At 40.8% G+C, this 13,401-nt stretch overlaps 1 protein-coding gene across 8 annotated transcripts in view; it reads left to right on the top strand.

Moving 5' to 3' along the window:
* The window catches only part of TAF1 (TATA-box binding protein associated factor 1), a 33,244-nt gene that overhangs the window by 7,092 nt on the left and 12,751 nt on the right, over positions 1-13,401 (top strand). For all 8 annotated transcript variants that reach the window (XM_087748841.1, XM_087748837.1, XM_087748840.1 and 5 more), the window contains 18 exons: positions 526-642; positions 1,046-1,213; positions 2,831-2,958; positions 3,059-3,166; positions 4,029-4,202; positions 4,306-4,479; positions 4,564-4,668; positions 6,120-6,320; positions 7,208-7,349; positions 8,123-8,253; positions 8,814-8,894; positions 9,320-9,469; positions 9,631-9,750; positions 9,930-10,105; positions 10,824-11,065; positions 12,360-12,573; positions 12,844-13,009; positions 13,178-13,389. In XM_087748841.1, coding sequence (XP_087604967.1) covers positions 526-642; positions 1,046-1,213; positions 2,831-2,958; positions 3,059-3,166; positions 4,029-4,202; positions 4,306-4,479; positions 4,564-4,668; positions 6,120-6,320; positions 7,208-7,349; positions 8,123-8,253; positions 8,814-8,894; positions 9,320-9,469; positions 9,631-9,750; positions 9,930-10,105; positions 10,824-11,065; positions 12,360-12,573; positions 12,844-13,009; positions 13,178-13,389 — 2,809 coding nt within the window. The remainder of the gene's footprint in view (positions 1-525; positions 643-1,045; positions 1,214-2,830; positions 2,959-3,058; positions 3,167-4,028; positions 4,203-4,305; positions 4,480-4,563; positions 4,669-6,119; positions 6,321-7,207; positions 7,350-8,122; positions 8,254-8,813; positions 8,895-9,319; positions 9,470-9,630; positions 9,751-9,929; positions 10,106-10,823; positions 11,066-12,359; positions 12,574-12,843; positions 13,010-13,177; positions 13,390-13,401) is intronic.

The raw sequence follows: 13,401 nt of genomic DNA, 5'->3' as shown, positions 1-13,401 counted from the left end.
TGTTGACATGCCTTAGGCCTTATGCCTTCCAGAAGCATTCACTTCAGTGACATAAGTGACGTGAGCATAGGTGAGTTGGTCTGCCATGGGAGAAGCTGCCTCCACAGAACGATTGCTTGAGGTCTGCTTGGCTATCCATTTTTCTATGACCGTTTCACATAAGACAGGAGGCTGCTGGAGGCCAGACCAACTATTCTGTTGATGGCAACTGTCTGGTCAAGGCCTCTCACTTTCATAGGGACCGTATAGAAATGCACCTTACGCACTGTCATGCAGCATATGTAAAGCCAGCCAAACATAGCTTTGAAGAGGCTGCAGACTCCAGCAGTAAGCTGTGGGTGAATGTGTTTTTGTAAGTCTTACCCGTACTAATGACGTGACGCTCTGTGATATGAGCAGTAGGCCTATCCTGGTTCAGGCTGGAAATCGCTCCCCGTGCAACCCCTAAGTTCTGATTTAAGGCAATGCAATGCCCCCTAACCCTCCCGCTCAAGCTAACCTTACTTTTGTTTTCCTTTTCTCTAGGTTTGAACCGGAGTGGCTCTTTGCTCAATCCACCAATTCCACTAGCACAGAAACCAAATGTAGCAGGAGTCCTAGGTATAGCAAAGGGCAAAGAAAAGCAGGTCCCTGAACAGCAAGGTAATGAGGATGTCAATGTTTGGCTTATGAATAGGTGCACGTGACACAGGTTTCTGTACAGACTTGTGTTCTGTGTAATAGCAGGGTCCTTTTTTGGCAACAAGGTGTAGAAAAAAGGGATACTTGTTTGCTCTAAAACCTGTTAGAGACCCTGTTTCATTCTTGGAGGTTCTCTGTTTCAATGGAGCAAAATCTCTTAAGTGTTGGTAAAGCTGAGACTTGGGTCTTTGCTTCCTCTATACTTCCAAGATGAGTTTTCTTTTGCCTTTTAGAGGTTCTACCTCAGAAAGCCCTGAAAGATGGGGAAGGTTGAGGGAATAAGATGTGGGGATGAGTTCTGAAATGTTTTTCTGCCAAGGCAGTGTATGAAACTCCTAAGGATTCTACCTTATGATTGTTGCAGTTTCCCTGGATGAAGACAAGCCCTGGTACTCTATTTTCCCAATTGATAATGAAGAGTTAGTATATGGCCGTTGGGAAGACAATATCATCTGGGATGATCAGGCAATGGAAACCTACTTGGATCCCCCTGTCTTAACACTTGATCCAAATGATGAAAACATAATTCTAGGTATGTTCATGGTATCCGGAAATTTGACTTAAATGGGAAAAGACAGCTGGAAATGGAAGCAAGGATTTATAGTCACACTGTAATGGAAATAAGTGGACTGGGGCAATACTTACGGCCTGCCTTTCTTCTGGCTTTTGAAAATAATTTGCAAGTAATCAAAGGCCTAAGCAGAAGAAGGCAATGATAATAACTCTAATGGTGTGGTATATACTTTCAGCTCCAAAGATAAAAGCAGTAACAGGAGAGTAAAAATTAATGCCCTGAAACTTAAATTTAATGTAATTAATCTGACTCTTGGTGTGTTTTAGAAGCGACTGTCTTATTAATTTTACTTGCATGCATGCTGGTTTGAAGAGGGAAGTTAGAGAAGTAAACCACAAACCAGCCCATGACATTCTCAGCATGGCTTGTATTCAAAGCCTGAAGAAGCAAATTCCTTAAACCTCTTTCAGGCTATGGTAATGGCACATGGAAGCAATGACTTTGCATAACACCTCTCAGCATTTTTGTTGCTGCTACAAACTTACTCAGTATTCCTGGAGTTCGACTTGAATGTACTCCCTGCTTATATTGCTACAAGTTGGAGAGATTTTTGTCTTATTTGGACCACTAAAATCACCACTTTCTAAGATGTGTGTGTTGGTAATCTTCAAGCAGCCTTATGTAATTTAAGGACAGGCATATTTTGCTACACTTTTATATGGCCTGGATTGCATTTCCTTCCTCAGGAAAGTGGGTCAGTTTTAAGAATTTCTATATGTATTGATGGGAATGTTTTGGTACTAGCCAGCAACCTTGAAAATCACTCTTAATTTGAGCTTGGTTAAAGTAAAGACAAACAGACTTGCAGTATTTGCTTTCCAAGTCTGAAATACACCACAAAATTGCAGATGTTTGTATAAATAGTGATAAAGGTGAACCCATTCTTATTTTATATAGAGTGACATGAGATCTGTGCGTGAAGTTGATATAGCGTCTACCAAGCCCATGTCACTAGGCCCTGCTTCTTGTGTGAAAATCTTACTTGGAGAATCCATGCTTTGCAAATTGCGAACTTTTAAAATTCATACCACTTTCCTGGAATTTTTCAGGAATCCCCTTTGGGTTCAGGTCCATATTATCTTTGGATTCAGACTCACTTTTGTGTTGTATATGTGTGGGGAAGAAAAGGAGTATTAATACATGTAGTTAGGAAACAGTATTGACACTCCTGTCGCCTTGACTCTCAACTTTTTAGAATAGCTTTGGCAGAACAGATGCTATTTCTTGTACTTTCATTGATTAGATTATAAGTAAATTTTGTGTTGAACAGTGGATACTCCAAGCAATCCCCACAATTACCCTCCTCCCACTCAAATCTGCTCACTGCTGAAGAAGGCAAGGTAATCCCAAATCAAAGAGATTTAAGCATGGAGCTTTTCTGTGTTTTCTGAGCTTGTTTCATATTAACCTGTACAGAGGGAAAAGGGGGAGGAGTGTAGAAGGAGGACAGTCACCCCAGAAACTGAACAGAAAGGCTAAAATGTCTGGACCAAGCTGCAGCTCAGTAGGTGGTTGCAGTGCTGAAAAGAGAACCCTAGAACAAGTGCCCTACAGTGTGATTGCTTGTGTTTTTAGAAATTCCTGATGAAAAGGAAGAAATGACTTTGAACTCTCCATCCAAGGAGAACAAGAAAGAATCTTCTTTAAAGAAGAGTCGAATCCTGTTGGGAAAAACAGGTGTCATCAAGGAAGAACCACAGCAGGTCAGCATAAGCTTTAGCACCTTGCAGGTTGGGAACGACATGGAAGGAGTGAATTTTTTTTTTTTTCACTGACACCTCTCTGTGTTTAAAATTGAATTAGAACATGTCTCAGCCAGAGGTGAAGGATCCGTGGAACCTCTCCAATGATGAGTTTTACTACCCCAAACAGCAGGGACTTCGAGGAACCTTTGGAGGCAACATCATTCAGGTAGTCACAGTAGTGTTGGCTATAGAGTGAGAAATAGAAAGTGTGTCTTGGTAGGAGGTTTCTAGCTGAGAGTATGATTTAGGATTTGTAGAAAACAGAATTTAGATTACAGCAGGTCAGTTAAGTGTTCATGAGAGTGATTTTTAATGTTTAATTAAAATGATTAAAAGGAGTTTGAACTAACTTTTCTTGATTGCCCCATCAGACTGAGGTTTAGGTGCCAGATCTTGCTGTGTCATACTCGCCATGCTTTTGTTTCGTGTCTCTTTCTGTAGTACTCTTTCTGAAGCAGTGGCGGGGGGGGGGGGGGGAGTGGTGCAGATAGTCAAGAGGTGAGGCTGTACTTCTGCTACTAGTGTGTGTTTTAATCTGGATATTATAAAAATAATTTACATAATGATGAGTTTGAACTACTGCTCACTAGCCCTAGGGGAAGAGGTGATATTTTTTCCCCCTTCATTGTGGTATTCAGTGACCACTTCTAAAACCTCATCTGATTCCAGTCTCTTCTATAATGGGAAAAATGTATGTAGTTCTAAATGTGCTTCTGTCCCACTGATAAGGATAATGGCTTTGCATGCTCCTAGTTAATAAAAAAAATCCTTTCATTGGGTACCATTTGAAATAGTAAAATTAAAGTAATCTCTGTACAGAAAGGAAAGATTGATATATGGACCTAAGCACTTTCTTGTCAAACAGCAACATATATGATAACAAGTGAATTTCAGTGCACTAGTATTACTCCTAGCAGACCTAAAAATATTACTAGGTTCTGTTATATAAGGGTTTGCAGGATAGGAGGATGATCTTGGTTTTGAGGTGATACGTGTCATTCTTAACTCACATTTTGTTCCTATGTTAGCACTCTATCCCAGCAGTGGAACTTCGCCAGCCATTCTTTCCCACCCATATGGGTCCTATGAAGCTCCGACAATTTCATCGGCCTCCCCTGAAGAAATACTCTTTTGGTGCCTTGTCCCAGCCTGGGCCCCATGCTGTGCAACCTCTGCTGAAGCACATTAAAAAAAAAGCCAAGGTGCAGTTATTTTTCTCCATATCTGATGTCTGCTGTGGCTCCATTTGCACAGCAGATTTGTTTGATGTGCTGTTTTCCTAACACTGTCTTTTCACTGGCACAGATGAGAGAGCAGGAGCGTCAGGCTTCTGGTGGGGGTGAAATGTTCTTCATGCGCACACCACAGGACCTAACTGGCAAGGATGGAGATCTCATCCTTGCTGAATACAGTGAGGAAAATGCCCCTTTAATGATGCAGGTTGGCATGGCAACAAAGATTAAAAATTACTACAAAAGGGTGAGTATGCAGGTTTTGCTGTTGGACAGTGATTTTCTTCTGCCTCTCACTGAGTGCTAACTGCACCTTCATTGCATGTTGCAGAAACCTGGCAAAGATCCAGGAGCTCCAGACTGTAAATATGGAGAGACTGTTTATTGTCACACTTCTCCGTTCCTGGGTTCTCTACATCCAGGCCAGTTACTGCAGGTGAGAAAAGCAAGCATAAGACGACAGGTTGAATGTGGAGTAATAGGCAGAATGTTTTGTGCCCTGTTTATCAAATCACAAATAATGTTCAACTTCCAGAAAACAGATTCAGTTTAATTTCCAGTTTAAGTCTCTGTGTTTACTGATAATAATTCAGTTGACTTTTTTTTTTTTTAAATATCTCTCTATGTTGTATGTTTTTTAAAATTGTTATAGGAATGATAGGAATTGCAGGAAGTGAATCTTTGCTGCTTTGCTTTGTAACCGCATTAGAAATACTGTTAGAGAGGACTGAGTGGAAGGCCAAAGCTGCTTGAATGTTGGGGAGCTCAGTAAATAGGTGTTGGAGGGGATAGAAAACATGGATTTATCATGGTTTGTGTGAGCAAACCTTATGTGTACTTTGAGAATTGCACTGCTAGTCGTCTGCTGGATGCTAGTTACTAGTCAGGTGTGTAGACTTCTGCTTTTTTTAGCCTTTCTCTGTTGTTCAAATACATCAGTTGAGATGGGGAGAGGAATTAAGAATGTTGTAAGGACCATCTGGTTACAAAATCCATGATAAATGTAAAAATAAATCGATTTCGGTTAATGCTAGCTGCTCTTGGTGCAGCAATAATTCTGTCCATGTACCACAGGAAAAAAGTAAGGTGAAGGTTGATACTAGAGATTCATCACAGAACCGACAATGCTAATTGTTCAAGCCTGAGAGGACTTCATCATGGACAAAACAGGACTTCTGGAAAGCTTGAAGTGAGGACAGGGCCATCTCAGGGAAAGCTTTGCAATGTGGATGAGGGTAGTGTGGGAGAGTAGCAGTGGGTAAGGCTTGTGGAAGCCCGATGGGTGGAGAAAAGCCTTTATAGAAGAGGATGGTCTTTCCAGTTCCACTCAGTCTAGTGCCTCCCTGGTGCTAGTTTAAACTTTCTTACCTTTAAATGCTGAACTCCACTGCTCTCTGCTTTTCTGGTTAGGTTCTTACAAGCTCCCTTCCTGAGGAAAGTCTTCAGTCCTTGCTTCTGTTGCCTTCTCCCATTCCCAGACTGTATGTGTGTCCTGGGCTGGTTTCTCTGGTTATAGTGGTGTTCTGCATATGTGTTCTTTCTGTCCCTTTTTAAGGTACCTCCTTAAAGGTCAGTCCAAAGAGCCCTTCAAACTCTTTCTGCATTTGTTCTAGGTTTTCTTATGCTTTTGTGCTTCATCCTTGGTTATTCTCTGTGTAAGCAAGGAATGTTCTGACTGCACATCTACATATATAGTGATATAAATGATTGTATATCATTGAAATGACCTTTTTTTTTTTTTTAAGATCTTTTTTGTAGATTGAGTTACAGAAAATTTGATCAAAACCTGACTTTCAAACTTTGATTTGCTTCTCTTATTAGGCATTTGAGTTACAGAAAATTTGATCAAAACCTGACTTTCAAACTTTGATTTGCTTCTCTTATTAGGCATTTGAAAACAACCTTTTCCGGGCCCCTATCTATTTACATAAGATGCCTGAAACGGATTTCCTGATTATCCGGACACGACAAGGCTATTATGTTCGAGAATTAGTGGATATTTTTGTAGTTGGTCAGGAGTGCCCACTTTATGAAGTACCTGGTCCCAACTCTAAACGAGCTAACACCCATATCAGAGATTTTCTGCAGGTATGTGATAAGAGACAGTTTGGGATCTGAGGGGTCTTTGGAGAAAGTCCATGGTATAGGCATGAGCCTCATGTGGACAGCCTTGATTTGAGAAGCTCATTGCCCTGCTATGGTTCCTTTTTTGTGTTGTGAGGTGACAGCACTGCAAGAGTTGGATGTTAACCATACAGACCATTTTGGTTGTCATTTAACCAATAATTTATAGTATGCTTCTTCTGTTTACTTGCATCCTATCTGATAAGTATATGATAGAGGCTTTTTATTAGCCAAAATAAAAGGTTATAAGATTATATAAAGTGTAGGAAACTGAAAAAATTAGAATGAACTTTGAAATGGTTATGCTGTATAAAATGACAGTTACGTGGGTTTTACTAAGAGGCAATTAGGGGATCTTATCACAGTCCTATTACATAGCACGGAATTAGAGTTGCTTCATAGGTCTTTGTTGATTTCCTAGATCTTGAGGCAGTTAAGCTTTGGCTCTGTCAGTGACCATTCAAATAAATATCCCCAAATTTAGATTTTGGAGAAAATTTCTAGTAATTTACTGTCAGTTTAATTCAAAATTATGACTTAAGAGGTATTTGCAGAGCAGAAAAATCCCTGTCATTCTCAGAGTTCAAGTTTCTGTACCAAAGCATGAACATTTCTAATGTGATATAATAACAAAATTTTAAGACAAATATTTTTTCCACATCTCATTCTCAAAAATAGCTGAACCTGAAGCAGACATGTGGCTTGGAAAACTTTACTAAGTAAATTTATAAGAAACAATGGGTTTTAAGTAGGAAGTCTGAAGTAGTCACTAGAAACAGCATTGTCTATACTGTCTTTGCAGGTTTGTTGTATTCTTTCTTTGGACATCACAAACGAATCTTGTTTTGTAGGTTTTTATTTATCGCCTCTTCTGGAAAAGCAGAGACCGTCCTCGGAGAATTCGCATGGAGGATATTAAGAAGGCCTTTCCCTCGCACTCGGAGAGTAGCATCCGAAAGCGACTAAAGCTTTGTGCGGATTTCAAACGCACAGGTATTTAAAGATTTTATGTGGCCATCAGCCATTCTTTGCTGCTCTTGGGGTTCCAGACAGAGCAGGAGGAGGCAACATCTCCTCCTGAAAAACCATGTTTGAAAACATCTATTTGAAGAACTGAAATGTAATGATAGGGTTTTTTGTTCCGATTTTTATAAATGTGCACTTTCTTTTGGCACAAGTGTGCTTGATGGTGAGAAATGACTACAGTTTCGGTATTTTTTTATAACCCTTTGAGCAATGATTTTACTCGTAAAGGAACAATGTACGACACCAACACATACATGTTCCCTTCCCTCTGTGTATGGCTGTGTTGTGTTTTGCAAGCAAATACATGCCAGTAGAAACTTGTCCTATCTTCATGAGTCTAACAGTGCTCTGAGAGCCTGAGTTCTGATTTTTGTATATGCAGAATGATAAACAGATGGTAATACAAAGCTTTTTAGGCTGGCCATGGGGAAAAGTAGTTTGAGGTGAGGAGGTGAAAGGTGGATTAAATGCTTTTGAAATGTAGTTTATACCTTGAATGAGCATGAATGTATGAGGGTTTTTGGTGATAACAACAGGCGGTGAGTAATGGGACGTTAATTTAAACAAATGCAGAATGAAAAAACCTATCATTTCTGGTGGTCTAAGCGTCACAGTTTTGTCATCCTTGCTCCTTTTGCCAGCATTGCAGCAGGGTACCAAATCTTGAAATACAGTTAGGATTATGATGGCATCCAACATTTGTGAGAAACTACTAGATGTTTGATCTGTGCATTTTTCAGGGATGGACTCAAATTGGTGGGTTTTAAAGCCAGATTTCAGATTGCCAACAGAGGAAGAGATCAGAGCAATGGTATCCCCAGAACAGTGCTGTGCTTATTACAGCATGATTGCGGCTGAGCAGCGACTGAAGGTAAGCACTCCTTGCAGGCTATAAGGCAAGTTACTGACAAGTAGTTCTGTGAAGGATGAGGCTAGGTAACACCTTTTGCCTAAAGCTAATTTTGCTACAAAATAGGCAAATTAGGCCCCTGACTACTGGGCAACTTGTGAAGTTTTCTGCTGCATAAAAAGCAAGTTAAATTCTTAGAGAGAGATGTTATATTCTTACCACCTATTATTTAGATATTGAGTTAGCTATGCTCAAAGGTTGCATAGGGAAGGTCCAAGAAAGGGCTTATGTTTCTACCTGGAGCTCTACGGCAGAAAGTAACCAGTATGTGGCTGTGAGGGAGACTGGTTATTTTTTTGAAGTCGAGTGCAGTATTTAGTTATGGAGTTTGTCAAAATACTGGGCAGTTTGACATCTGTGATACTGTGGGTCACGGTGAATTTTGCAAACAACTGTTTGTGGAAGTGTGCTTGTTCAGCATGACAGGTCTCCACAGGAGATTCGTAATACACTTCTGGTTCTCTCTCCAGTAACCTTTTTAAGACTTTAGGTTCTCATTTTTTCCTAATATTTCTCTGCAGGATGCAGGTTACGGGGAGAAATCCTTCTTTGCGCCAGAAGAGGAGAATGAAGAGGATTTCCAAATGAAGATTGATGATGAGGTACTGTCAGAGCGATGCATAAGCGTGCATGCCAATATATGAATCTGCATGGCAGAAAAGAAATGAGGTCTTTAAATGTAAAGGATATATTAAAAGTAGGATTCAGTAGCTCAAATGTTCTTGTGACTTTCCTGGGAACTCTGCTGCCAGGTATAATCCCTGTTTATACCTGTGTTTGGGGATCCGTCTTGCCAAGTCCTTTCAGGACTAGGCTTTTTGCATTAAATGCCTTTTGTGAATTATTTAGCACTTTGGCTCTTCATAGAGGTTTTATCAGGGCAGCTGAAGGATCAAGAAGTGGAATTCACCCTCATTAGGTCAATTGAAAAGTTCTCAGTATGATTGGAAGAATCCAAAATAAATAGCTTGGAATTCTCGTTGATGGTAGGAGGATTGTGAGGGCACGTTTCTCTTCTCGCTGGCAGGTGCGCACAGCTCCATGGAACACCACACGAGCCTTCATTGCTGCTATGAAGGGCAAGTGCCTCCTAGAAGTGACTGGTGTAGCAGATCCTACCGGTTGTGGTGAAGGATTTTCTTATGTGAAGATTCCAAACAAACCAACTCAGCAGAAGGTATAGTTCCCAAGGTTGGGTTGGACAAGGAGCAATAACTGGAAAGTCATGTGGGAGAAATGGAGTAAATATGGGGCATCAAGAAGAGAAAATATCAAAAGATAAGCCTAGGAAAGACTATTATGTGATGACATTAATAGGCTGCATCTTCCTCTGAACAGGATGATAAAGAACCTCAGCCAGTGAAAAAGACAGTGACCGGGACAGATGCTGATCTGCGCCGACTTTCTCTCAAAAATGCCAAACAGCTTCTGCGTAAATTTGGAGTGCCTGAAGAGGAGGTGAGCATGAACCTGGAGCAGGTTACAGAGTTCTCTTCACTAATGGCTTCAGCGGCTGGTGGTGGGAGGGACGTATATGTTTCTACTCTGACCTTGTGTGGAAAGGAGTTGAAATCCACAGTCAGCTACCTCAGTTGTATGTCTCGAAAGCCATTTCTAGTCTGTCTTCCTCTTTCCAGATAAAGAAGCTGTCCCGGTGGGAAGTGATTGATGTGGTACGTACGATGTCTACAGAGCAGGCTCGTTCAGGAGAAGGTCCTATGAGCAAATTTGCACGTGGGTCTCGGTTTTCTGTAGCAGAACATCAGGAGAGATACAAAGAAGAGTGTCAGCGCATCTTTGATTTACAAAATAAGTAAGTTCTTATCTGATGTTGACAGCCTTGAACCCCACCCTGTCCCCACCTTGAAAGTCCACAACCATGTGTGCCTGGGGCTCACTGATATGTCGTGGTATAGATGTTGATTTAACTGGTTGGGCCCACAAAATACAGCACTGAGAAAGAGAGCTTTGGCTGTTAATAGAAACTTATGGGTTAGCCTTAGTGTCTTGCTGTCATAGACCTTTTGGAAAGGTAGAATGAGTTGCATAGTCTGCCACGTATAATGGCATGAGATGTTTCACTGTTGCACAGATCAGTAGTTCACCACCCTATTTCCGTTCTTTTTTTTTATTTTTTATTTTTTATTTGTTTTGTTAACAGCAGTTTGCCATCTCTCTCTCTTGGGTAGCAGCTACCAATTCTATGTTCTATTCTTTAGAACTGCCAGAAGAATTCATGTATTGTTCCTTGTTCTGGCCCAAGACCTGAGAGTGGGGAGGGAATATAGTACTGTTGATGACAAAGAGATCAACTTGATGGAGACGATTGGCTTGGAACAATTGATCTTTTGGACATGGGGATTAGAGGAGGACTGGGAAGGGAATATATTATGCCTGTTCTTGTAGTAGTGGTTTGCAACATTAATTTTCAAACCTTTGTGTCATTTTTACCTTTGTATTTCTGGGACGGTAACAGGCTGACTTTTTTTGGGGGGGGGACTAACTGACTTTCAAGGTGCCTCCTGTTTCAGGGTTCTGGAATCCACTGAGATCCTGTCCACAGACACAGATAGCAGCTCAGCTGAAGACAGTGACTTTGAAGAGATGGGAAAGAATATTGAGAATATGTTACAGAACAAGAAAACCAGTTCTCAGCTCTCTCGGGAAAGAGAAGAGCAGGAACGAAAGGAATTGCAAAGGATGCTTCTGGGAGAAGACAGTGGCAATGACAAAGAGAGGGGCAAAAAGGACAGGAGAGACAAAAAGGGGCTGTGTAAGTAACTGCAACCACCAGAAAGTGCCTGGGAAGGGATGCAGAACTTTGTGTCAGGCTGCAAACTGTGCTGATCTGGCCTCTCAGAGGACAGTGTGGATTCCTTACAGGAAGAAAGTACAGATATGCTTATCTGGGGCTTCTTCCTTCTCCTGAGCAGTTACTGGCTGAAAATGCATTTAAAGTGTTTTCTTTGCCCCATAGCTTTGCTTATTTGGAACTATAAACTTACTCTGATATTTCTTCAGATATTCACTGCTGCTTAAGTTTCCCTTTTTTTTTTTGGGGGGGGGGGGGGTGTGTTTTTTTGTAGTTTTCTCAAGATGTGTTCACAAATAGTTCCTGCAACCAGCTTATGGTGCTCTAATTGGATCTCGTGTGTAAACATAGCTATGTATGAGAAACAGATAGGCACAATATGTAGGCTGATAGCAGTGTCTGTTATACTGTGTGCGGTAGCAGTGTGTTTGGGAGGTAACTGGGCAGCTGCCAGATTTGGATCTCTTGGAAATGTGTTTATTTTCAGTGCATTCCAACAGAGAATTTGACAGGTCCCTGACTGGCAGGTAGAAGTGTTTGACCTGTGAATGAACTTCTGTCCGTGTGAAGGTGCTCATGGCCACTGTTACTTGTTGCATGTGTATGAGCAAAGTTGAGCTCTGCTGCATCTGGGTCAACGTTATTGTTGCTGTTGGAAACACAGATTGGGAATAAATCACTAATTAAATAATTACTGGAATAATTTAGTAAGGGATATGTGGAAGATTTGCTGATGATTGTTGCCTTATGAAAAGATACCCAGTGTTACTTTGAACAAAATCTCTCAACCAAAATTATGGATGGTGCTGGAAAAATTCTGTGAGATTCTGTGGTCACGTGAGACCAAGTTAGCTCATTGGTTGTAACACTAGTTGGAGAACTGGATAATTGTTGACTTTCAGTTTCTGCCAAATCTCCATACCTATGATCAAAACCACTGTAACTATAAGCAATCTGCAGGGCCATGTTGCAGTTGCCTTACAGGTTGCACTTCGGAACCTGTGGGTCCTTTTTGACTGTAGCTGTTCCTTCTGGCTTTATAATCCATGTGGATAATTCAGTAGCTTACCTTTATTTCAGATTGATATATGTCATGATAATATAACATGAACAAGCAAGGGAAAGGTTTCTGTTGCTTAGGTTTTCCTGAATTTGTGCCTTGGAAGTTTTTAAGCCAAAACTATCTGCTGTGTTTAAACAATGATGTTTCTACAGTATGAAAGAAATGAAAAGTAAATAAAACACTCTCTTGTAGCATCAGCTTCAGGAGCCTCAGCAAACTCTCACAAAGATGATGACACTGCCTCTGTAACCAGCCTTAATTCCTCTGCCACTGGCCGCCGCCTCAAAATCTATCGCACGTTTAGAGATGAGGATGGGAAAGAATATGTGAGGTGCGAGACAGTTCGGAAGCCTGCTGTTATTGATGCCTACTGCCGAATACGGACTACCAAGGATGAAGAGTTCATGTAAGACCTACATGATTTTTTTCTTTTTTTTTTTTTCTTTTTAACTTTGCCCGTAGACTATTTCATTCTATTGGCAGTATGAAGAAATGTAGAATTGAATGTAGTAGCCTGGCACTGTAGTTGTATATATTTAGAGAGAGAGTTAATGGCTGTCCATTTGGAGGGTATTATGATTTTTTTGCAGTGGTTGACCTGGCAGAAGAGTACCTGGTAAATCATCAACTCAGATGAAAAACTTGTGTGTTTTGTTTTGTTTCATTCCCCCCCCAGACGAAAGTTTGCTCTATTTGATGAACAGCACCGTGAGGAAATGCGGAAGGAGCGGCGCAGGATCCAGGAACAATTAAGGCGGTTAAAACGGAACCAAGAAAAAGAGAAACTCAAAGGCCCTCCAGAAAAGAAGCCCAAGAAAATGAAAGAGCGTCCAGACTTGAAAGTAAGCATATCCATACATAAAGCACGCTAACAGGTCTTGGGTATTGGAGAAATTTTCTGTTCTAGTGATGTACTAAAGGTCTGATTAGAGGATTTTAATCATACTTTGCCTCTAAACTAGGAGCCTATGTATGAATTCTGATATGTCATCTTTCTTATATTTTTGCAGCTAAAATGTGGAGCATGTGGTGCAATTGGCCATATGAGGACTAATAAGTTCTGCCCTCTTTACTACCAAACAAATGCCCCACCTTCTAATCCTGTTGCAATGACAGAGGAGCAGGAGGAAGAGCTGGAAAAAACAGTCATTCACAATGATAATGAAGAACTCATCAAAGTAGAAGGAACAAAAATTGTCCTGGGAAAACAACTGATTGAGAGGTAAGGGAAGAA

The sequence above is a fragment of the Nipponia nippon genome, unplaced genomic scaffold, assembly GCF_047370975.1.
Source record: "Nipponia nippon isolate SJK-2023a ecotype South Korea unplaced genomic scaffold, ASM4737097v1 scaffold_12, whole genome shotgun sequence".
NCBI classification, from domain to species: Eukaryota; Metazoa; Chordata; class Aves; order Pelecaniformes; family Threskiornithidae; genus Nipponia; species Nipponia nippon.
Note: the sequence above shows the minus strand (reverse complement) of the source record. Positions and strands in the feature narration are given on the sequence as shown.